The 24657-nt window shown below is 41.2% G+C and overlaps 3 protein-coding genes and 1 long non-coding RNA gene across 5 annotated transcripts; 1 reads left to right on the top strand and 3 right to left on the bottom strand.

Moving 5' to 3' along the window:
* Positions 1-4641: 4641 nt before the first annotated feature.
* LOC111655657 (uncharacterized) lies at positions 4642-8958 on the bottom strand. The gene is made up of 3 exons (XM_023407133.2): positions 8632-8958; positions 7133-7629; positions 4642-7027 (listed from the first exon to the last, which is right to left on the bottom strand). The coding sequence occupies exons 1-3, from the start codon at positions 8743-8745 to the stop codon at positions 6337-6339; spliced, it is 1302 nt and encodes a 433-aa protein (XP_023262901.1). The 5' UTR covers positions 8746-8958; the 3' UTR covers positions 4642-6336.
* On the top strand, positions 8934-24583 carry LOC111655701 (uncharacterized). 2 transcript variants are annotated; one of them, XR_015437303.1, is made up of 7 exons: positions 8934-9176; positions 9784-9905; positions 17122-17192; positions 18015-19075; positions 21333-21679; positions 23389-23594; positions 23828-24583. It is a non-coding gene; the product is annotated as an uncharacterized LOC111655701 (long non-coding RNA). The 2 variants fall into 2 exon arrangements; XR_015437302.1 differs by having other exon boundaries at positions 9774-9905.
* Positions 11953-18486, bottom strand: rpz (rapunzel). The gene is made up of 3 exons (XM_023407190.2): positions 18419-18486; positions 15713-15791; positions 11953-14881 (listed from the first exon to the last, which is right to left on the bottom strand). The coding sequence occupies exon 3, from the start codon at positions 14840-14842 to the stop codon at positions 14159-14161; it is 684 nt and encodes a 227-aa protein (XP_023262958.1). The 5' UTR covers positions 14843-14881; positions 15713-15791; positions 18419-18486; the 3' UTR covers positions 11953-14158.
* On the bottom strand, positions 20703-24213 carry LOC111655699 (uncharacterized). The gene is made up of 4 exons (XM_023407189.2): positions 23826-24213; positions 23276-23575; positions 22620-22710; positions 20703-21663 (listed from the first exon to the last, which is right to left on the bottom strand). The coding sequence occupies exons 1-4, from the start codon at positions 24211-24213 to the stop codon at positions 21318-21320; spliced, it is 1125 nt and encodes a 374-aa protein (XP_023262957.1). The 3' UTR covers positions 20703-21317.
* Positions 24584-24657: the final 74 nt, after the last annotated feature.

Raw genomic sequence — 24657 nt, 5'->3', positions numbered from 1 at the left:
CTAGCTACTAGCTGCTAGCTGCCATCTGCTAGCTACTAGCTGCCATCTGCTAGCTACTAGTTGCTAGCTGCTAGCTGGCAGCTGCCATCTGCTAGCTACTAGCTGCTAGCTGCCAGCTGCTAGCTACTAGCTGCCAGCTACCAGCTACTAGCTACTAGCTGCCTGCTGCTAGCTGCCTGCTGCCATCTGCTAGCTTCTAGCTACTCAGCTTCTGATCCCTGACTACAATGCACTGATGCTATTTGTGAGGAAAATCAGTGTCTCCATATGATATGTTGTCCCCAAGATGTAGTAATTAATACCACATGTATGTGATTTTTTTTTAAGCTACATGTTTGCCATCACACTTGCCAAATGCTTTTTGTCAGAGTAGCTACTGTAGCTCATAACGTTAGTAGCTGTAGGACCTATTACTGTATGAAACCTCTTGGGGGGGGGTTACAGTGAGTAGACGAGGGGGTGGAAAGAGAAACTAAGTACATTTATGTAATTTCTTTAAGATGTGTCTTTCCATTTTATGTTACTTTACTACAATACAGACATACACAAAATTTCTCCGATGATTTGGTCTAAATAATAAATAATTGTCAAAAACCAAGAGAGGTAAACCTAATATTTCTCACACACAGGAGGAAACTAAAACTAGAGAAAAGACAAAACATATAATCTCACATCCTCTCAGATTCATCTTGCGACTCTTTGGGGGGATCTGACCCCTGGACTGAACTACCTTCTGCTTTTCTACAAAACAAGTACGTTTACTATTAACAAGTTAAGATAATTGACCTGATAATTCTTCTATGCTTTTAAGTAGGGTTTTGAATGCAGGACTTTTACTTGTAAGGGAGTTTTTTTTACATCATCATGCATTATTCTTTAACTTGAGTAAAGGATTAGGATCCTTCTTCCACCACTGAGAAGACACCAATTCTGCTTATATTTTTTTTCCAGCATTTATGAGGATTTGTTAAGTGCATTTAAAGTTTAACCCTTTAACAGAAGATGCCAAAAACAACTTTGTTTAGATTAACTGAGTTACGCTTTTCAGGCGGTAACCCAGCGAGTGTCACATCCACCTTACAGGTTAGAGCATTAATCAATGAACCTATATCCACCCCAAGTCAGCCTGTTATCAGGTATGGTATGTTTTGTTGTAGCATCCAGACATCTATTGAATATATTTGTACCATAAAACAACTATAAAACTATATGAGGTCAACAAAATCCTGTCATGTGTGTCTAAAACTTTAACAGTAAGAATCTCCAACCAGGCAGGACCCCAAAAAACATCAGTCCATAGTTCTGGCCTCGGACCTGCAGCCAGTGTGTCACTGAACAAATGTTTTAATGCTTTTTATTGGATTAGTCCACTGAAAGAGCTGCAGGCTGGTCGATGGTCCACTCGGACTGATGGGTAATAGCATTATCCAGTGTGGGCCGGGATTGGCAGACACCAGCAGACAGAGCTATCCTACCATTGATCGACTCTCCCCTCCAGGGCCACTCTGATGCTAGCCTCCATCAAGTCTTTCATTTGTTTATGAAATATTGATATTGGCTGCTATCTCCTCTTGGAGATGAGGAGATTCAGCTTGATGGAAAGGAGAGCATTAGGGGGTGCTGGAAAAAGGTTTTGTGAACTATAAGTTATATTTCCTCAGGAATGTAATCAGTTTATTTATATCCAGAATGACTTCATGACGGCTTTTGTTTTTTGTCCCATATTTCCTCTTTTAAACATTACAGTATGAAACCACAACCTATAGTCCCAGCAGAGAAAGGGGAAACATTCGTTTTCTGATAAATGGTAAAATTCATGTGACACTGCTGTGACCACTTGTATGTTCACTGTGTAAAGAAGCAACCAACCTGATTCATAAATGAATGAGCAAAAACGTAAAACAGTCAAAAAATGCTGCATTGATTTTCAAATTTGTCATATTTGCAACAAATGCTCTAAGATGTAACTCAATAAATTCCAATCAAGAAAAGCCCACAGACTGACAGCTCCAGTAGATCTGTATGTTGATAGCGCCCTCTGTCTGTAAACCACCTCTGGTACCACTTCCTCACCAGAATTCACTCTTTCACTCAGAAAACTTTGTTTAAACCTTCCCTCAAACCACAAACAAGCTAACTCCGGCTCCTGCGGCACGAGACGGATGCAGTAGATCTCGTCAGTAAACAGATGCTTTAGTCTTCCCATAATGACAGAGAGGATTGACGGCCTACCTCAGCCAGAGCCATTTATGCAGTGGAAGAGCCTCCTGGATCAATAGTTGTTACCTAGGCAAAGCCCACACAACCACTAATGAATCCACTGGCTTCCAGCACAGGCTGCCACTGCTGCTTCATGTCTGCACAGGAGGAAGACTGAGAAAATGCCTAATGCTCCGAGTAGTAGTGTAAAGCTTAACATCCAAATACAGCCACCACTTTGAATTCGAAAATATAAAACTATTGCAAAGGTGAAGCAGCAGGTGTTTTCCTGTTTAGTTTGTTGTATTTGTGTCGCGACACGTCAGTGTTGTCTGTTGTCTGGGACTGGTTGTGTGTTTGAAGACTGAGGTTCTGTCTGGCACACCCTTCACCCGCCTGTCTTCTGGTTTTATCTTTTGTTTTAACGTAGGATTAGAGTGCTGATAAGTCAAAGGTGGTAAAGCGTGTTAGTCACCTGTCACCTGGGATTTGTAATTTGTAAAAAGGGCTTGGTGCCAGCAGAGGTAGCAGGTGCAGTGTTGTGTGTTACGGTGCAGTTCATACGTATTTGGGCAGTGACACATTGTTTGGGTTTTGTTCTTTGTTTTGGAGTGAAACGCTGATGATGAGTGTAAAGGGTTGTAGGTTTCAGACTCCATATTAAATGAACACTGTAGAACACATGGTATTCTCAAACACAGTTCCCCAGTGTTTTGACCATTTTTTACACCTCACCCAATCTGGATGTAAATACACTCAAATTAAAGCAATACTTCAACATTTTGTGGAATACACTTCTTACGCTTTCTTGTCAAGAGTTAGACGAGACGATTGAACCCACTCCCATGTCTGTAAGATAAATATGAAGCTTAGCATAAAGACTGGAAGCAAGAGGAAACTGTTAGCTTGACTCTCTAATGTCTGGAAGTACACTTTACAACATCTCTGAAATTCATCGATTAAAGGAATAGTTTGATATTTTTGGAAGTGCTCTACTTACTTACTTACTTTCTTACTTCTTTGTCGAACTTTAACAAAAAGCTCTAAAGATGACTAATTGATTAATCTTTCTTCTATAATCTGAACAGAAGTTAAAGTGTAAAAACAATGATCACTTGTTGTACAAGAGCTGGGAAATGGCAAATTGTTGTTTTTATACTCCAGGTGTAAAAATGAAACAAACCTTTTTCCTCACATTATTTAGCAGTTTATAGAATGGTATACTTATAAAGAGCAGTATACATATACTGTATATAGCCTGTGCATCATCTTGTGTTCATTTTATTGCTGGCACATACAGTTATTGGTTGTTCTAACTGTTTTTATATTCCTGTTTTTTTCTATTGTTTATTAGAAAAAACAATGTTGTCTATTGTTTTCTTAATTGATTGATTTTAGTTTTGGTAAGATCTCTTTGTAAGTCCTTTTGGGGTTTTTAAATCTCCCCAGCACAATCCCTTTTAGTCCTTTAATGCATTATTTTTTCTGTTTTGTTATTTGTGTAAATAAATAAACTAAAACTCAGCAGGCTAGGCTAAACATCCCCCGGCTCCAGCTCAACATTTAACGCACAGACATGAGATTTGATGTTATTCTCATTTCACTCTCAAAAAGATAAACGAATTTCCCAAAACAATTTCTCTAAAACTGTAGGATAAAAAAAAATCTTTACTGATGTGCTGTGTATCACCTGCCGACTCTCATTAAGAGAGTGAATTATAGATCTATATAAAAACTGATTTTTCTTAATGGAATATGAACGCCTGGTCACATATTTCACTCCTGGGGCTTCTTCACTAAAAAGAAAGTAATCGTGATCATTATAAATAACAACTAGGAATTAAAATCTTCTATCACTTATGTTGCATTAATCATTTGGATATTGGTAGAAATTAGATGCAGTTTTCCTTCTGGAAAAAGTTTGTCTTCAACCTTCAAGAAAAAAATCTAATTAATCATTTTGGCCTAAAATTAGTTAAAGGCACAAATGTGGTCTTTGACTCCATTTTCATAAACAAAGCCACCAAACCTCAAAACAACCTCAGCAGCTGCAGTATTTTCCACTGCACACAGAGAAACGCTGTGATGATTCACCACAGTCCACTTCCTCCTGCACTGTGATGTGTGTTACAGATAGCGACTGATGGAGTCTGACAGGCTCGACTTACGACAGAGCGGCTAAAGACCCTCCAGATCCACCGAGATATGAAATGATGGCCGTCTCCACCCGCTCTGCACCTACACCAGTGTGTGCATTATGACTGATACCATCCTGCTAAGCCAAGCACTTTGCTGGTCGTCTGCAGGATATTAGCTCAGCCAAAGGTTATTCACGGACTATCAAACCAGAGCTGCGGTCAGGAAATGCTGACTTATGTGTAAATATCAATTAAATTAGTCGGAGTCCCTGTTGCTGAGGGTGCACTCCCTCGTTTTAATGGGCACAGCACTAGCGGTGCTGCGTAAATCACATTTGTACAAGAAAAGAGAGGCAGATATTAGATTATACTTGTTTACACATCCATTAACTATTTGTACTTGGCTATTAATTGTCATAAAGCACAAAAAGATAGACCATCGATCATGCACTGATTTTATTGAGATTTGGCATAAATATAGGAGCTAATGTATGTAAGCATTGGTACATGACATTTTGATATAAATTGTAAACCAATTTACCTTTCTATATCACTATAACAGTCAATTTTAAACCTCCCCCAGTTAATACAGGCGGTGTGTTTGTTTTGGTGGATGGCCAGGGAGTGGAGTCAGTTCAAATTTCTAGTAAAAATCACAGTGGTTCACTTGAAATGTGCAAAAAATAAGTGTGTGTTTAGTGTGAGCAGGGATATCATAACAGACAGGGTAAAATTCCACCCACTTAGGCAGAAAATCATACATGCATCATAAAAAAATCCATCATTGGCTGGAAGGAATAAAACAACAAAGCAATAATCACCATTTATCACCAAAATAAAACATATAAATGAAGAATCTTGCAGACGACTTCACCTCCTCATCCAGGCTGAAACAACTAACACAAACCATCAGGCTTCATGATCAGAGGCACAGCATTGGCAGCACTGGGCTTCAGTAGCTTTGGTTCAGCATCAAGGGGTTTGAATGTGTTTGGAACACAAGGCACATTGTCGCGTCTCTGGTGCCAAACTCCGAGCCTCTTTTTGTTTTTCATGCCTGAGAAAGTAACCTCTGCGCTCCCTGTCAGAGTTATGTAGGCCAGCCTGCTGGGCGGAGACAAAATGGGAGCACAGCTCTGCAGATGCAGCCTCAGCAAAACCATCTCTTTAGCGCTGTAGGTGCAGAAGCCATTTCTCATGGGGGACTGGATTATGACTGTATATGCTGCTGAGGTAAAGTAAAAGCATAGACGCTTCCCATTTTCATATACAGTACAGTGTTCGTGTAAAAATTCTTATAGATATAAACAAACTGGTTAGTAGTCACATAGTTTTACAACATGCAGGCAGTTAATATTTAAACAGCTGCAACATAAATAAATAAATAAATTCACATCAAATGTGTGATTTAAATATCAACTGTATGAAGAGTTGACACTAAAAGCTGAAAGTGCATTTGTGATTAAATTCTTTTAATAAAGGGTCTGAAATACTATAGTTCTGGTAGGGATGCACCCCGATACTGATTCTGATACGCAAACTCAGGGTACTGACCGACACTGACCCAGAACCAGATCTGTTTCTCCTCCCCCCATTAATATCTTAATAGCTCACTGCATCGATCGAAGTAACATGAGGATGCAACTGTACACAGAGCTGGAAAATAACGAAAAAAGTTAAGTACAATTTTGAGGTTCTTGTATTTAACTATTTCCATTTAATGCAACTTAATATTGTACTTTAAACTCATCTGTAAATAACCTGAACTAACACTTATATCTGGACTGGTAGCATCTGGCCAATACCCAGTTCACTTAATAAGGTCAGTGTATCACACTGATACCTAATCACTTCTATCGGATCTGTGCAGCCCTTCTTTATCAGATTCAGTATTTTCAGTTTTTTATGATAAACTAAAATACTGATATTCTCACCTCAGTGTTGCAGATGGACAAGCAACACAATCTATAGTCTCTCAATCTGAATACATGTGACAGCTTTACTCAGAGTGCACGCACACTGCCACGTTCTTGTGTCTCTCCCAGTAGTGACACTCCTCTGGAAAGCTCCAGGCAGCGGCGGACTCCTTGTGGCGACTGACGGCGTGAACGACAAACCCGCACAGCTGCTTCTCCAGCGCCTCCACCACTGCCGGGGCGTTTCCCTTCTTCCCCTGACCCTCCATCACCTGCCGGATGCAGTCGCGGGGCACCGGCTGCGGTTTGGTGCTGTACGACACCACCAGGTTTATGTTGTTCACCTGGAGTACCTCGAACCAGTTGTGGCCTGCCACGTGATGGAAGTGCTCCCCCGCTCGCCAGTTCCGGTAGGTGCTGCCTGAATGGTTGATGAGCCTCACTGACCAGCTGACCCAGTCATATTTTTTCACCAAGAACTCAAGAAGCTGCTGAGTTGAATCTTGCAGGTTTTCTTCCTCCTTTTCTTGCAGGAGTCGCTGGGCGTCTAATTTTGCTTGCTCTGGGAAAGCAGCAATACAGGACTCGATGTTTGTCTTCATTCTGGACTCTACTTCTTCAATTTTGCTGCTCCACTCTTGGATTTTGTCCTCTTCTTCCTCTGGGCCTTGGGTTAAGGCACAGTGGCCCAGCAGAGCAATCAGGCCCAAACAGAAGAGCTCCTTCATGCGGACACAGAAATCCTCCAGGAGACGACGGTTCCTCGCCACATACCTGCAAAACAGAGGAACCATTTACTTTTACATTTAAGGTATTTATCTGGTGTTAAAGTCATGCAAACAAGTAGTGATAAAAGATGAGAGAAACTTAACCATTTACTTTTCTACTAGCTCTAAAACTGACTCTCCAAAGGTGTTGGTGCCCATCAGAGCATCATACAAGACAAACAGGTTCTTCTCTCCCCCGGTTTTAGCAAAGTGCTCCAGGAAAAGTCTCTTCTTCACTTCCTTGAACTGCTGTTTTGCCTCCAAGATGTCCATATATTTCCTAAACTGGTTCCTAATGTTCTCCTCCACAGAGAAGTACTGGGAGTCCAGCCTCCCCTTCTTGATCTCACAGTCGATGTCTTCCAGTTGGCTGGAGAGCAAGTCGAGCTTGTTCCGCACCGTCAGAAATTGCTCTTTGACATAAAAGACCTCTTTGCTGTGGACGTTGTCTAAGGCCAGGCGGAGAACCGGAGCGGCGGCCTCACAGAGGGGGAAGAGCTCACCCACAGCACTGGCCAACACCTCAGCCCCCCGCTGGAACATATCCATCACTGCCTCGATGGCCTCCTTCTTCTGGGCCACAACCCTCTCCAATGAACTGGACATGTTCTGAGACACAGAGGGACAGAATCTGTTGTCAAACACAGGCCACAAGAGATTCATTCATCTAGAATTAAACAAGATAAAAGCAAAGACAGTAGAAAGGCCCAAAAAATGGATTTACCTTGTGACTCCTTGGAGGGGGTCTCAGTGGGCCTGTAAGGGTTTAGCAAGTCTCCATAGTTAACTTACAGATAGGAAGTATCTTAAAGGCTTTTACAGCACCTTTGTTTCTTATTCCTCATAAAAAGACACTTGTCAACAGAACATTGCACCATTGTTAACATTAGAAGCATCCTGATTCCCAGAAGGTTGTAAAATACATTATAGAATGTGTTTTAAATGTGTCTAAAAATGTGTGTTTAAAGAGTTTAAATTGGTCATATAGAAAATTATAAAACTGTCAGAATCAAATGCAGCATTTAATGAGAATTTGATTCAAATCTTTATCCTGAAAGCTTTGATATTTTAAATATTCAATCCTCCTACGGCAGAAAAAAAGCTAGCAGGTGATGATGTCATGTAAACAAAATGGGGGCCTTATACGTGGATGAGAGAATGACACAGATGCCCTTGAGTCTGTATGTGAGTCATCTCAGAGCAGAGCAGACCGAAAAATCCCCTTTCATCCTCCTGTAACCTGACTTACATAAATTACCTCTGTCTGAGGACGGATCCCACATGCTGTTCGTTCTATCTGAAAATGTCCTGCTCTGATTTTGCTTTTTTTATAGTGGAAAGGGGAAAAGAAGCTAAATCCAAACTTATGAAATACAAAGAGTGCGTGATCTAAAAAAAAAACAAAAAACCTTTTCAGTAAATAAATGAAGACAGGATTTGTCATGTGTCTGCGCTGTGTTTAACTGTCATGCGCACCCACAAGAAAAGCGCAAAGGTTGGGTTTTTACGCACAAATCCACCGAGAGCATCGGACACACCTTACAGCACATTTACCCCTCCTGATGGAAGATTCATCACAGTCCCATAGCAGCATTTTTTCAGTAGGCCTACCTCATGTAAATGGCCCCGCTGCTCCTTCACGCCTGATGAGCTCCAACAGCTGCGAACAAGTTGTTTTGTTTCTTTTCTCCTTCGAGTTTGAGAAAATTCCCACGGTCCACTCATCCACTGTGGAGCTGCAGGGGAAGGGTCCAGAAACAGGATCCAGAGGAGAGATGGAGATGCGCACTTACTATCTGCAAAGGAGAGAGAGAGAGAGAGAGAGAGAGAGAGAGAGAGAGAGAGAGAGAGAGAGAGAGAGAGAGAGAGAGAGAGAGAGAGAGAGAGAGAGGAGGGGGAACAGACAGGCAGAAACAGCGCAAACTCCAGGAGGTGAATGTGCTCGGTTCCATTTTCTGCTCAGTCTTCGTGTCGCCATGAAAGGACGATTCAAATCTCTTTTCAACAAATGTGGAGCTGAATTCTCTGTTAAATTGTTTTCCACATATTTTCGACTGTGTCTTGTAGAGAACGAGGGCTGCTGCGCACTTGGCGCTAATGTCTCATCACCATAATGCGCTTCAGCTGTTGAGAATGTTAACTGCTCCAGACTTGAGGTAAGACGATCAGAAAACTGTTGATGTGTTTTGTCTTTTTCGTATTTGTGTGATATTTGATAAAACATCATAATTATCATCATCATTTTGGTTTTTTTCGTTTTGTTTTTTTTTTTACATCAAACGCACCTCCTGCAGATTACACACAGCCGCAATATGAAATGTCTTGCACCCTAATCATTTAGATTCAGAACAGCTTATATTATATGAATGGAGATTTTACTTTGCTATTATTATTATTATTATTATTATTATTATTATTATTATCATCATTTATAATTACAGCACAGACGCGTCACCCGTCTTCAGTCTGATTTGTCACAAATTGAAATACATCGGGTTAAAACAGCCATTTAAAAGTAGAATTATACATCCTCAGCCCGAGGACTTGGTGCTGATCACATTAAACCTCACAGCTCCTTCATCTGTGCGCACGACGCGCCCTGTGAGAGTCCAGGCTCATCCTCCCTCACCAGGAAAAACAAAAATCATTACGCAAATCATTTCTCCTCCAACACATGAAAGACTTCATCTCATGTTTGAAGGTTTCGGGTCAATATTTGCTTCAGATTTTTTTAATTTCTGGAATTACACCAGTTTCCTTCAGGTGATCACGGATCCTCTCCGAAACGAGCTCGTGTCATGAGGAGAATAATGAGCACCAACCATCACGAGACGGACGACGACGTGCGTCAGTGGCTCTAAGACACTCATCAATCTGCGGAACAGGTAAGCGCCTCGAATCTTTGTGTCTCCTTAATCTGCACTTCAAACGCCCGCAATGCACATTTTCCTGTTTTGGTTTCCCCCCCACCAACCCCACTCTGAGCTGGAAGTCAAACCTGTTCAGCTGGATAATGATGCACGAGGGCCATACCACAGGTACTTAACCTCGGTCATGCGCCCATCTCATGTCCTTTCAGGTAAATTCTCCCCCCTCCCCTTTTTCAATCCAGTAAATGAATTTGGATTATTGCCCCTCGTGCAGACCGACCATGTAGAGGATCTGGTTCCAGAGGCAGGCTGCAGTAGCTCGTAGTTTTGGAGACAGACGTGTGATGCCTCAGTCCTGTGGGCCCTCGGGGAGCTCAGTGACATCAGGTGTAATGGTGAAGCGGGTGAAGTGCTCGCGCCCTCTTGTGGTGCACATCAGCAAGTTGCACCTTTACACCCCCACATGGGTCTCTGGCCTCCTCGTGCAGCATCCACAGGTTATACATATTTAATACCAGTGAGGAGCAGTGGTTTTTCACAAACATACCAGTATTGTATGTCGGCATGCTTTTTCCTTTTGGGGCAAATAGAATAAAGTAAAATGTCCATTTAATATTTACATTTTACCTATTGATGCAATCAAATAAACAAGGTGTGTTTGAATATTTGTGTATATAAATTGAAATAAGAGCTGGAACAAGAAAAAACCTAAATACTATGTCAAACTGATCAGATTATGATGCAGTGTAAGGAATTAGATCTGCTCCAACATTATTGAATGTATCCAAAGAACCAACAACAAAATAAATAAATAATACAAATATTTTGAAACCAAATCAAAAAAATAAAACTAAATGCAGCAAATGTAAAACTATACAATTATACCCCGTTCAATTACAATATTTTCTACTTTTTTATCATTTACACATCTTTTTCCTCCTCAGTGCATTAATGCTACTTAGCATTAGATAGAATATTTGGCAGTGGAGAGTGACATTAGTTCGTCTGTGTGTGCACTTCCAAGGGGAGAAAGCTAAGGTGGAAAATTTAGCATTTTTTAGAAAGTAAAGTGATAAAAGTTCTACATTTATTCCAGTTACATCCCCAAGGTGCTGGATGGGGTCGAGAGGACTCACCAAACTGGGGAAACATTTCTTTATGGACCTGTTTTTCTGTGCGTTTGGTTATTGTTATGTTGAAGCAGCAGACAAAAAGGATATGGTCCATGGGCTTTTGGCCATATAGTATATGTAATTTAAACTTATGAACATGTGCATAATAATAGTGATAATCATGATCACCTATAGAACACTCAAAATATGCTATGAAGTGTTTTTCAAAGGCAGCAATAAAACAGAATCAATAAAATCAAGAGGTTTCAGAGAAGAAAAAAGATAAAGGTAGGTGTATAAAAACAATACAGAGTAATTTTAAGAGGAATGAAACAACTGAAGGGAAATTAAAACCAGGAAAAACGCTCCGATAGACTGCAAATGCTCTGTCCCCTTTGGTTTCCAACCAGGTCTCCTGAACAGACAGAACTTTTACCCGAGGATCTCAAGGTGCCTACTGGTGTGTAGGGAATTAAGAGAACAGGGATGTAGCCAGGGGAGCGGCCGCAGAGAGCTTTAAAAGTAATCAATAAAATCTAAAGATCTATTCTAACATGTACTGGGATCAGTAAAACAGGAGGGAGGTTAAAGGCTGGACAGCTGAGTGCTTTACGGTCTGGAGACAATCAGTAGATTTTTGGGTGAGGCAAGTAAAAAGAGTGTTGCATTAATCCAGGTGTGAGTCTATGTCTTTAAAAGTAAAAAAAAGGTTGTATTTTATATTTCTAAGATGATAAAGGTCAGAACACTTTACAGTCTTACCTACAACATTAAACAGTATTCAACATTAATTAATTTAATACTGTGAAAAGGTTCATTCTGCATCACAAAAACTTTACTTTCAATACACTGATCCTTTTTAATCACTAAAACAGAACATTTACTTTTAATGTGACATTTCTCCATTTTGCTGTTTTTATTGTGGTAAAGAATTAACGATTCCAACTGTGTGGTATTCACTCATATTTATTCATAGAGGTGCATATAATACAACCAGGCATCAAAGATCCATAAAAAAGGCAACATATTCACAATGATAACACGACAAAAAAAGCCTTGAGAGGTTCATATAGGTTTCCTGCATGTCAGCAGCACTTTGACTATATTTACGAAGCGTATACTGAGTCTGTTGTAACAATAAGAGAGAGGACACACTGTGAGGAAATCAATAAACCAGAGTTAGGTACTGAAAGAGAGAGAGAGCAGAATGGACTAGACCTTTGTAAAACAAATAAATATACAAACTGATTGGTTTGAAAGCTGTTAATGACAATTAGATGTTTAGTGATCACATGTTTAGTCTAATTTTCTAAACGGTCTGAACGGTCCTGGTGCAGCCCTCCAAACCTTTATGGTACTACCCATACCACCAGTTTGCTCACACACACAAACAAACAAAAGAAAGACACACATTTACACATTATTATTAACTACAGGTTTAAATCTGAACTGTAGCATTCAAAACATAATGCCTTACACAATAAAAAACTTAACTGATTAACCCATGAACAAGCAAGAGTGGAAAATGATTTAATGTTTCTACCCCTCTTGTTTTCACCTAAATAAAACATTTCTCCATATAGTTATTCAAATACCTGTCGAGTTTTATCTCCCAGAATACATTGCTCTACTAATGTTTTAGCCAAAAAAGAAAAAAAACCAATAATATAAAAGTGATAGCACATTTAGGCACTGTCGGTCAGATGAGGAGCATGAAGAGCTAAAAGTCTTGCACAATGAACATTAAATGTTTTTATAGTTGGAGCTATATAGTTGTTTGTATAGACAGTCTTAACAATACTTGGTGTTGCTCCTGCATGGCTAAACAGGCTGTAGGACACATCAAATAGAAAATAAAAGGATGACAGAATTGTACAAATCAAGATGGGAAGGATTCACTACAGTGACAGAACAGCGTGTTTCAAAAGTCAGATACCTCAGTTGTTGTAAAATAAACATAACGCAGTGACGGGTAGTGTAAATGGAAGCACTTAGAGTATATTTGATTTGTATTTAGTGTATCCTGTTGTGGTGAAGAGTTGGTTTTGCCACGTAGTAGTATCACAATAGATCTGATTTTATTTCTACTGCTAGTGTTTTCTTTCTTTTTTTAACTGAAATTGTTCACTACAAGTCAATAACAATAAAGAACTCAGCACAGCAGCATCTGAAATTAGTGTAAAAAAAAAAAAAGTACATTTAGTGCTCAACAGCAACAAGTATGCTCAGTGTATCACGAGCTCCATGCATTAGAGGCCTGCAATGTTTGTTAGTGGTGGCATGATCACAGGTGGTAAATGATGATTATATCGCTGTAGTTATATTCATAGCTCCAAAAACTTTGGGATACGCTTAAACCTCTTTCATGTTATATATTATAGTTATAACTTGACTGACAACTCCCTCTGGTTAACAGCTAAAAGTCTGTCTAATAGCAGTTATTTCATCTATAGTATGACATAAAAAGTATGATATAGACTCGTCTGATTTCAAAGAATTCATAGGCGGCCCTGTACTTGGTCCTTCCAACATACGTTTTCCTCGTAGTGTAATAGATGTATTTCACAAGCTCTACAATAAATGTGTAGAAGTGTATAATGGGAGCGGGATACATTGCAGTTTCTGCTAAAGCCTGATTTATAGATGTGATACCTTGCATGTGATGCATGACGTATAGTATAACATTTACGCACATTGCCCAAAATTGAGCTCCTAGTGTAGATTTATCATTATCTGTAATGATCCCACAGCTGATTGCATCTGTTTTTTCTATCAGTTGAAACCATCAGTGTTTTTCAGATTTATCCCAAAACCTGAAGAATTTATGTGTCTGTCCATCTATCTATTTATCTGTGAAGCCAATGCTGAATATCGTACAAGAATTTAGTTGTCTTTACCTCAACCTGGACAGAAGCTACATGAAGACCACTCAAAGACCACTTGCATATACAGCAAGTTATGTGATTTTAAAATGAGACAAACTGCTGCTCATTTTGATCACTGGGTTCTCGCCCGGTGAGCTGAGATGCGTACAAAGAGCTTACAGGGAGAGGAAAGGCGAAGAGGAAGGAGCTACAGCAGGAATGTGGACCTGTGAGTCCCGAATATGAAGGAAAAGCAGCAGCGGAGGAAAAAGCTCTTCTTCGTGCTTTTTCTTCATTTGCACTTGCAAAGAGCCTTCTGCATCTCCTCTTGCACACGCTCCATCTTCTCCGCCCACTCCTCGCTCAGGCCCTCCTCGTCGTCTCCGATGATGGCGGCGTAGCCCATGAGAGCGATGAGCCCGATGCAGAACAGGTAGGTGAGGCGCGTGCAGAGTCGCTCCATGGTGCGGCGGTCGCCTTGCGAGTGCTTCAGGTAGACCTCCAGGATGGGCCTGCTGAAGAGCTTCGGTTTACCCACCACGCCATCATAGAGTGTGTGCAGGTTCTGGTCGCCCAAGTCATTGGAGTAGCTCTCTTCGAAGTCCTCCTTCTTGCGCTCGCGGTGCTCCGGACGCGCCTCCACCATCTCCATGAACTTTCTGAACTGGTTCTTCAGGTTCTCCTCCACCTGACAGTACTGGCCGTCCAGCGTTTCCTTCTTGATCTGTACCAGCGTGTTGCGATTCTGCTGGGACAGCTGGTCCAGCGCTCGGTTGACGGAGCCGAACTCACGTTTCAGGGTGCGGATGTCCTCGTCATCGATGTGGTGCAGCACCACCCGGATCAGGGAGCCAGCCACGCCGAAAATGGGGTTAACAACAGCTGCTGCTGAGGAGATGGTGGCTACACACTGGAGCACTTTGACCAGGCCTTGCTTCAGCTTGGCCCGGTCCTCAACGATCTCCTCTTCCATCATGGTTCAGATGTTGAGGTCGCTGAGTGAAGAAGTGGACGTCTGTGAGAGAGAGGAAATTCACTTTACTATAACGGATGGTTTTTAGGATGATACAGCTGCATTTGTCAAAATGAGGCATTATGGGTAAGAATTTGCTCTCAGGACATACAGCTGTTTTGTAAAAAAACTACTGGACAATTTTAGAGTACTTCATAGAAAATTACTGAAATTATTGGAAGTGTAAATGAAGCATCACCCATATGTTTACACAACAAATCTCTGATTTGGTATCATGTGGTTCATCCTTTTAGCTCATGTTTTAGTCGTGGCAATAATGTGCCACAGTGATTTTCTTCATAGTATGATTACTTAAACAATTAATTGATTAAAAATGAATTGGCAACAATTCTGGTGAATGATTTCAGTGAAAAAGGGTAAAAAAATTGAACGTCTCGGCCTTTTAAATGTGGTGAGTTGATGCTTTTTGTCTCATATATGGTGGTAAATTAGATTCAAAATTCATAAATTCATGTTTCCTGTAAATTCATTTGACAACCATGAAAAAAGTGGAAAAAAGCCCATTATTATTGTCTGAAGGGTCAGCTGACCAATACTTTCACAGCTGTAAATCAGCTGACTCCAGTTCAATAAATCAGCCTTATGACTGCAAGCAAGACTGATCTATTAGTAACGTTTACATTGTGTTGACATCCACCTGACGCTCACACGGAGCAACTTGTGTTCACTTCATCTCTACAGTACTTGTCATCGCTAACCGATTCTCTCAGTCCTTTACAGACTGATGTTTTCTGAGAGCGAGCATTTCATGGTTGTTTCACTGTGACAGGAAGCTGCTGGTTACATGTTGGAGGAGAGGTTGCAGCATCTTACATCAAGTTTCTCACACAGGAGCTTCAGCCTGTGTTGTTCAGAGTGCACAACGAGACACTGGTCCTGATCAGGATGATTCCTGCAACAAAAGACAAACAGAGATTCAGACACAAGAAGTGGGTCAGATACACACAGCACTGAGCTGGTTCAGCTCTGTCTGCTTCAACCAGGAAGTGAACAGATTTGTGTCCGTCGAAGGCTTCAGGCTTCAGGTTTCAGCAGTGAAGGAGTTAAAAGCCTCTCCCTCCCACTGTGACACGGCTCTGTTCAGCCTTTCAGCACCAGGCTGCTCCCTGTGTGTTTCTATGGACCGAGCTGAGAGCTCCTCAGCAGCAGCTGCAGCTAATGGGCGGGACAGAGAAACTCTTCAGCTGCAGTTCAGTGGGAAAACACATACTGCTGTTTACCATGAGTGTCTGCGCCGTAAGACCTGTTTATTACATAACAGCTACTATCCAGAGGGACATATGGTTTCAAGCTACTTCAGAGGATGAATTTGGGTATTAAAAGTTAAAATTGTGTGAGCTGTAGGCTACCAGAGAATTTCTGTTGACACCTAATTTGTATCTGTGAAAACAGGATTCATACAGTGTTAGAGTTGTTTTTCATGTGGTATATCAGCCACAAAGTTTAATTTAGTTCAGGGACTCACAGCACTTGTGACAGAAAAGAGTGTGTGTTAAGTGTCCTGTCATCTCCTTACACCTCAGTAACTGTCAGTTAATGCTTGGCTGTGGTACTTCAGACACATACCACTCTGAGATTACATCACGGTCACAAAGATAATCACTACACCTGTGTTGTGCCGGGGACCCACACAGCTGATGACTGCAAGAGCAGAGCAAGTTAAAACAGGCCTCAGCCCGAGACACAGACAGAAGGAACAGTTCGGTTTCTGTGTTTCTGATCGGCTTTCTTTTCTCTTTTAAATGCCTGTGTCCACCAGAGGGGGCAGTAATTTACCTACGATGACAGAGAGACACCCATAATAACATCCACCATCTGATTTCAGCACCACCACTGTGGACTGACAGCAGTGACGCTCAGGAGCAGGATTTAACCCTTTACCTTCCAGTTAACTTTAGATGGTGTAGTTTAAGCTGTAATCAACAAAAATATAAGCCAATGTTTAACTTGTTTAAATACTTATGACTCTTACACTTGAAAGATCTTATAAAATGAGATGAAATCCCCATAAGATGCTCCTCAAACGTACATTTTTCCATCACATTTTTTTCAGCTTCTGCACCGGCTCTGCTCATGAAAGTCAGTTTTTTGTTTTTTTTTTCCTATTATAGATGCCGATAAAGAGCTATTTGCTTCATAGTTGGTGCATGATAGTGACTAAATTAGTAACAAATTACATTTATATGTGTTATATTTCTACTTCTGTGCCCTTGTTTCCACAGATGCTGTCCGAAAAAAAAAAAAAAACCTCCACGTGTCAACGCAATCTGACAATCTGCCAGATGAGACGCAGGTAATGAAAGGGTTAACTGCTGATTTTTGACACTGAAATAATAAAATAAAAATCTTTTTTAAAAATGTTGAAGTCCTGGGGAAAAATCTGAGCTACATTAGATCACAAACTGGATGGATCTGGTGAATCTAGCAGCTTCCTGAGACTGTTTTTAATATGTAATAGTAAATTAACCCCTTCGTGCTCATGAAATTATTCTTAAATCAACTCTTCCCCTTTCTTAACGAGGGAGCGAGATCATTTTTAGACATTTTCAATGATTTTGAAGCGAAACAAGGATTGAGTTCTAAGCATATGATTTTTACATAATCAATAAAAATGCTAATTAAGGCCAATAAATCAAACCAATTACAGCTCCTGAGTTAAAATCCGCACCGTGGATTAACCAATCACTGCTCAGTGACAGCATGGCCTTTAGAGATGGCAGAGGACACAACACAAATCTCACACAGAAAGTCTTGGCCCAAAGTTGTGACTCAGTGACTCAGCTTCTGCATTATTGTGCCGTAAATACAAAGAGTAGCCATAGGAAGATATAAAGTTTCAGTCACCGCCAGGGAGCAAGATTTGATTTGGTTGTACACAAAACAGCTCTGTCTGTCTAATCAGGAAGTGTCAGGCTGCTCTCACCTGTTTCCCCGCAGTGGAGTGGCCATCTTGAATGTTTTCTATGATGATAGCAATGCTATGCTAATCCAAATCTAAATGTTATGTTCTGTTAAAATTGTTCCTTAAACTACATGAGTTACATTTTCAGATCTTACCTGAACGATTTTTCTGCCTCCTTGTTACAACATGACAGTGTGATGTCTGTCTTTACAGATCTCAGCCTGTGTGGCAGCAGGGAGTCTTCTCTAAGGAACTACACCCTTGAAGCTAATACAGTTCAAACATTGACTTTAGTGATGAAGACTAACATAAAACTGTCATCCGGAGTTCTTCCACGTTTGTGAGTATTACAACAAGCAAAACATCCACTTCAAACAGCCACAGGGCCACACAGCTGCCTTCCTGCCCAGCTATGGCTCCCCCTAGCCGTGCCTCCATATTTCCTTGTTAATGCACACCATAATGCACTGACCCTCCCTGCTGTATCACACAGAAAAGACACCAAGATACACCTGAAAACCCCAGTTTCTCTATCTAAATGTGGACTATACAGTCTCAATCTGCCTCTCAGCCAACATTGGGCACCATGGGCCTCAGCAGGACTGAGGATTTCTTACCTTTTGAGAGTGGCTCTGCCAATACCTCCCTCTCCACAGTCCCAACCTCGACAGCCTCCTTCTTCTTCCCAGCAATCCCTGCAAAAAGGACACTTCCATGTATGTTGAATATGTAGGGGTGATCAATTTGGACCAAACCGTTTCTAAAGAACCTAAAAGGCCCCCAAAACCCAGAAATGGCCGTTTTGGCTCCAAACACATATAAGCTCCAAAATGCCATTTTTAAAATGACATTTCAATGGCCTTAAATGGTAAAGCCCACTCCTCCAATACACCATGGTCTACCCCTATGCTTTGAACTTATTTTGGTCCATCCAGTAGTCATACTGTTGATAGTGGTGAACAATTGTCAGTCAGTGCGCAGCTGAGCGCTCAGAGACTTTTGCTGCGTTCTGTGCCTTTGCTAAGCCCTGGAGCATCTTTTGGAGGCTACAAAAGTCCATTTGTAGTATTTATGAGTCAGAGAGACCCTCTTTTTGTAGATTGGAGCAAGAAAACTCGAAGAAAAATACTTTGATGACGGAAGAATCCAACAACGCACAAAGAAATCTATGACTCCAAACGGGCTTCTCCAAAAGTGCACAAGTGTATCCAAAGGCACAGAAAGCTTTCCAAAAGCTCCAGAGGGAAAAGAAAGAAGTTTATCCAGCTGAAAAGGTAATAAGAATAATTATTATGTGTAAATCTTACCAATTGAACTAAAAAAATTAAAGTCACACTCAAAGCATGCCGAATTTAAAGTCCATTAGAAAACAAGGTGTAACGTGAAAAATGTTCCAAATGGCGCAAGGGCACTGCAGGCAATAAAGTTCTCTAATTTGCCTATTTCAAAATATTATTTTCTTAAATATTTGTGTGCTAATACTGGCAGCACTGTAGCACAGATCACAAATCAAAATGACCGTCTAACTGACCAACAGGAACGATCAAGCCGACAAAAACCTGAGCAGTGAACGCACCCATTCAGTGCGCAACAGTCCTCCTGCAACGAGCCACAGTCTGCTCCTTTATCCAGGCTTGAGTGAGATAAAATCAGTCCTGAAGCGCATAAATATGCAGGCTACAGCCATTCAGACTAATCCAGTGAAGTCGTTGGAGGAGGGATGACTGCGCCGGCGGCTGAAGCTGTTTACCCCAAAATAAACTCCTCTATGCAAATGATGGCGGCAGCGGCTCCCCCCTCACTCTGTCTGATGTCTGTGGTATTTACGTCGTATATTACAACAGCACACAGCCACAAACAGGATGGGCGTCCGCCTTCCTGCTTGTCCAGACCTGAGCCTGTAGCAGGTTGAAGACCCCGTCCCCCCCCAATCTGAAACCTCCAGCCTCAGGCAGCAGCAGCGACATAAGCGAAGCCCTGTCCTCTCTGCCGCCTCTAATGGGAACTGAGGAAGAAATAGAAATAAAAAGCCCGACTGTGAGTTTAAAAATGACAAAGCCTTCGTTATGAGCTCTGACACCGACTGGTTCACATCAGCGCTCAGACCACAGTTGGTGGTGTGTGCAGCTCCAGCCGGGCGCGCGCCTGTCGCCATCGTGCATTTGCTGCAGCAGCTGTCAAACGGATCACATTTCACACTCAAGTCACAGCGATGAATACTCACTGTCCTATATGATACTGTAGCAGCCACACTTGTGCAACATCAGCTGTGCGTCAAAGTGCGTAATATTAGGCTGAAGAGCGACAAACAGCTTCTGTTGCAAGACCTCCGTGTGTTTTCTTTAGCTTGGGGGCAGGAGGAGCTCTGTGGACGGGTTGAAAGCCACAATAACGAGGCCTGGAGGCTCTGACTGTAAACACGAAGACAAAAGGCATAGACCTACAAATCACCCGAAACAGTCAAGACTCCCTCTTATTATTATTTCTTATATCTCCTATTGATTATTTTCTCTTGATTCAATGACCCATTTCTCTCATTCAGGCCCGTTTATGTGTAGGCTATTAACACGGTTTATTGAATGCGTCTATGACCTGATGTATCACCAAACAATCCTTTATGATATTGTGTGTGTCTGATTTCATTCAGTGAACAAATATTTTAAAACAATAAAAAAAGAAAAGAAATAGAACTGCTATATTTTTCTTTTATTTTGCATAATTTCCACATTTTGGAACAAAGGGATTGAGTTTTGCTTCCGGTTGGCAAGGATTCAAATACTGGAGTGTGTACTTACAAAAAGAAAATAGTTGTTGGTTGAATCACAGATTAAATTATCTTAAAGAAACTAATTTAGACAAGCACAATTCTTTAATTACAAAAAGGAAAAGACAACACCACAGTTTTATTTAAATTATATTGTTTTAATTATTTTACATGTTCAAAAGGAGAACAGGATATTTTTTTTTAAACTTATTACAAGTAAAAAATGAACAAATTCTTCTCCTGTTATCAACACACAGATGTTGAAGTTAGAATTTGACCAATATAGATGCCTTGATTGTAGTTACACATGTTGAACTCCAGGGGCACTGCACTGACACAGTGGCTGTTAACATGAGTTAACGTTGTACAAAAGCTTTATATTGCCTCAAAATACAGTTATGCAGTCAGCATATTGTGCAGGCATGCAGTGTGCCGAAGAAGACTGTCATGAGAAGAGAAATTACAGCCACATGTGATGTGAATGCAGTGTTGTTCTCAGGAATATTGGTTGCATAATTCAGCCATGAAGAAACACAAAAAACCGTTAAAACTCCAGTTTCAAACTATTTGGACCATAACATGAGACCTGAGACGAACCTCAACATCATCAGTACAAATTAACCATTAAATATGAACAAACATTCACATAGTCCAGTGTTTTACACAACATAACTAAATGAAGTTGTAAATATGCAGAATCCCTAAAAGCATCATTTCTCTATCAGCTGCACATTGTTCCTCCACTGACGGCTCTACGTCTGAAGCAGGTGTCCGTACTCTGTGGGGTCGGTCTGGTGGCGAGCCATTTTCCGAGCGTAATACCTCCTGGACGCCGCTCTCCACGCTTCCCTCTGCAGCGTCTGAGACTCTTCAGGTAACTCGGATATCAGCGTCCTCCTCCTCTTATCCACAAAAGACATGGGTTGTGAATACTGAGCCGTTGAGATGTGGGGAAAGGGGCCGGCACGGGAGGGGTTTGCCTGTTGGCGGGCTATTTTGCGGGCGTAGTACCGCCTGGACGCTGCTCTCCAGGCTGCCCTCTTCTGTCTCTGAGCCTCCTCCGGCAGCTCGGACATCGGCACGGTCTTCTTCTTGTTCCTGGGGAGGTCGAGAGGTGGGTATTCAGTTCACCAAGCATTTAAAATTCACTCATTTTAATTTATGTGTGGGCAAATACAATACTTTATTCTTAATTAAACTTACTAAGATAACTGACAAATGAGCAGATTTACATGTTTTACAAGGTCAGTAATATCTGCTGTCACATACTCTTCACTGTCAGGATGTTGGAGTTAAACATTTACCAACTTTCCAAGTGTAGTAGTCATTAAAGGAAAAATGTGATTAGCAAGAATGTGTTGACACCACCATGACAAATCTGTTAGTTGCAAACTACTTAAATGTGAAGGAAGAATTTGTACAGCTGTAGTCTGCTTCATGTAACCATGCAGTGCTGAATGGCTACTGGTAACAACCGACGCATGCTGCAGCAGACTGTGAATACTCTATACACTATTAGATAGTCAGGTGATGGTGTTCGGTGCACCCTGGGAGTTTTTGTGCTCAAGTGATTAGTTGGTGAGCCCACTTCCCTCTTTGTTACCCCCAGAAAACGTTGTGCTTTCACTCACAGTTGAGTGTTAGGGGCATGCAAGGCATTCTGGTCTATTGATGCTACCGTTCTACCTCCTCAATAGCGCTGAAGCGATTAGCCAGTCAGCTGATTAGTCAAACAGAAAAAAAAAAAAAAATCATCATTTAAGTCATTTATCAAGCAAAATTGTAGAAACATTTGCTGGTGTCAGCTGCTTTTTATGGTTTAAAAATTAATCATGTTTGACTGACAAAATGTGACTGCATTTTATAAACTTATTAACTATTCAAAAACACAAATTAAGTGAAAGAAACCCTTGCAGCGCAACTCTTCAACAACACCTTGACTGTTAGCTGAAATGTGTCATCTACATTTGACTAATGTTTCATTTTATTGTGGATTCTGTCCTGAACAGGTAACACCCTTAAGTAGGTGACTGTTATTTGGTGCAGTAACTCACCTCAGATGTTCTCCTTCTGTGATTTGTTGTCCGTCTGGGTCGGCTTGAGGTTTCTCCGTGAAATTTTTTCTCTCTCTGTTCTCCTGTTTTTCTAAAGGGATCCAAAAGAGAGGAACAATTTCTTTGTCATGCAATATCAAAAACCATGCTAACACATTTTTACAGTGATGACACTGAGCTAAGACTCTTCTCAACACTGTTACACCGGACTGGATATTGTCTGGAGATGTTTCTGGAAATGGTGCTAAAACTTGGTACCTCACTTTGTTGAACATGATTTTTCTGTTTAAAAAAATAAGACAAAAAAATCTGTACATACATCAGTGATTAATTCTTGCTCAACAAAGCAGCCATGTAAGAACATTCCCTTCGTAAAATATGGTTTAAAATGTGAATAACTATTATTTAAAATATCAGATCAAAGAATAAATAAACAATCCAAAGAACTTGATCAAGTATTTTGCAGAAAACTCTGCTGCAGACGCATTTCAGTCCAGATTCAAGGTTTGAGGAGGTTTGTTACCCAGCCCTAATGTTACAGAACATGCAACATAAGTAAACACTTTAAAAAAAAAAGATATTAATTACATATTCCTTTAATGGTAATATCTATGTGTTGTTAATATTTAATAGGAATTAAAAGTAGGATACATTACTTTTTAGATTTGGGCTGCTTTCGTCCTGACACGTGCTGCCTGTGCTCTCCTGATACTCCCCAAATCTCTCCTCACTCATTTCCCACTTGATTAAAACTGTGTCGATATCGCAGGGCTCTTCTTTGACTACGAGGCTGCTGGGAGATGTAGGCAGATTTCTGGCTGCCTCTGATACACCTGAAGTCTCTGAGGAGTGGGAGGTGCAGGAGTGGTCCAGGCACATTCTGCTGGGGGATGATGGAGGAACTGACTCCTGGCTTTGGGAGGAGACATGTGAGGGGGGTCTTCCAAACAGACCCACTGTGAAGAAAGGAGACCAGTAAGCAACAAACTACATTCACTCTCATTACCGTTGACCAAGCTGGGTTTTGTCTACAATAAAATAAAAGGACAATAATTAAGATGTAAAGATGCCAGTGTCAACAAAAAGAACAAGGAGTAATAAGACATTTCATTCATTTCATATACATGTGGAAAATATAGCACTCTCTCCACCCTTGGACATTCTTGAATATATGAATCAGTAAGGGGTGTACTCATGTTTACTTACAGGAGATGCTCATTTCACACTCCTGCTGCCCTGCTGTCATCTCGGTGTCCATGCAACCTGGTTCAAACCCGCTCTGCTCTCCCTTCTGCCGGTCACCGGAGGCCTGTGACCCCGCGAGGCTGTGCTCGTTTCCAAACAACCCGCAGGTGCATCCCTGTGTGCGGAGCACCTGCAGTTCGTGTTCTATCTCCCTCAGTCTGCACTCCAGCCGCTGGATCTCTTTGTCCCTGTCCGCCACCATCCGCTGGTACTCGTGAGTCCTGGCGCTGTTGACACCGTACAGCACGTTTATTATCGAGTCTATCGCCAACCGGATGGCGTTTTCCACCAGCAGAGTTTCCTCGTCGCGCAGTTGTGGGTGCAAAGTTCTGTTTTTAACCAAATTCATCTTTTAAATCGAACTGTTTTGATGTCAACAAGCTAACAGACTAGCTAAGAATGCTAGGCTATAAGACGCTGCGGCTGAATGAAGACACCACCCCGCGCACACGCTTGTCAAAAACAGAGCTCACATTAAACACACGACTCCAACGCTTTACTGTAAAATAAACAGCCCCAAACAAATCAGAGTGAGACATCTACTTTCCATTCAACTGACGCTGGATCTAGTACACTGGAGTTACAGGGTTGTTTCCTGCGCTCTTCACTTCTTCGGTTCAGCGGCTGTGGATGTTGGTTGGGCGGCCACAGTGCCACCTAGCGGTGGTGCACAGTGACTGCTTACACTGATATTAAAGGACAGGTTCACCGTTTTTCAAGTCTGTCTTACAGTCTATTTTTTACATGTCCTATCTGTGATTGTATGGGCATAAAAATATTTGAATTACGGCTG

The sequence above is a fragment of the Seriola lalandi genome, unplaced genomic scaffold (genome assembly GCF_002814215.2).
Source record: "Seriola lalandi dorsalis isolate HSWRI2012SDOR001 ecotype SW California unplaced genomic scaffold, Sedor1 jcf7180002054330, whole genome shotgun sequence".
NCBI lineage: Eukaryota > Metazoa > Chordata > Actinopteri > Carangiformes > Carangidae > Seriola > Seriola lalandi.
This window is presented reverse-complemented; position numbering and strand designations above follow the sequence as displayed.

What these genes read in the sequence shown, in the direction of transcription:
- LOC111655657 (XM_023407133.2), bottom strand. Translation starts at nt 8,745, where the DNA reads ATGAGTGGACCGTGGGAATTTTCTCAAACTCGAAGGAGAAAAGAAACA. An exon ending in AGCGGGGCCATTTACATGAG is followed by an intron (nt 7,630 to 8,631) that starts GTAGGCCTACTG and finishes TCTGTGTCTCAG; the next exon opens with AACATGTCCAGTTCATTGGA. An exon ending in GTTTTAGAGCTAGTAGAAAA is followed by an intron (nt 7,028 to 7,132) that starts GTAAATGGTTAA and finishes TCTGTTTTGCAG; the next exon opens with GTATGTGGCGAGGAACCGTC.
- rpz (XM_023407190.2), bottom strand. Translation starts at nt 14,842, where the DNA reads ATGATGGAAGAGGAGATCGTTGAGGACCGGGCCAAGCTGAAGCAAGGC.
- LOC111655699 (XM_023407189.2), bottom strand. Translation starts at nt 24,213, where the DNA reads ATGAATTTGGTTAAAAACAGAACTTTGCACCCACAACTGCGCGACGAG. An exon ending in GTGTGAAATGAGCATCTCCT is followed by an intron (nt 23,576 to 23,825) that starts GTAAGTAAACAT and finishes CTTTCTTCACAG; the next exon opens with TGGGTCTGTTTGGAAGACCC. An exon ending in ACAGAAGGAGAACATCTGAG is followed by an intron (nt 21,664 to 22,619) that starts GTGAGTTACTGC and finishes CGACCTCCCCAG; the next exon opens with GAACAAGAAGAAGACCGTGC.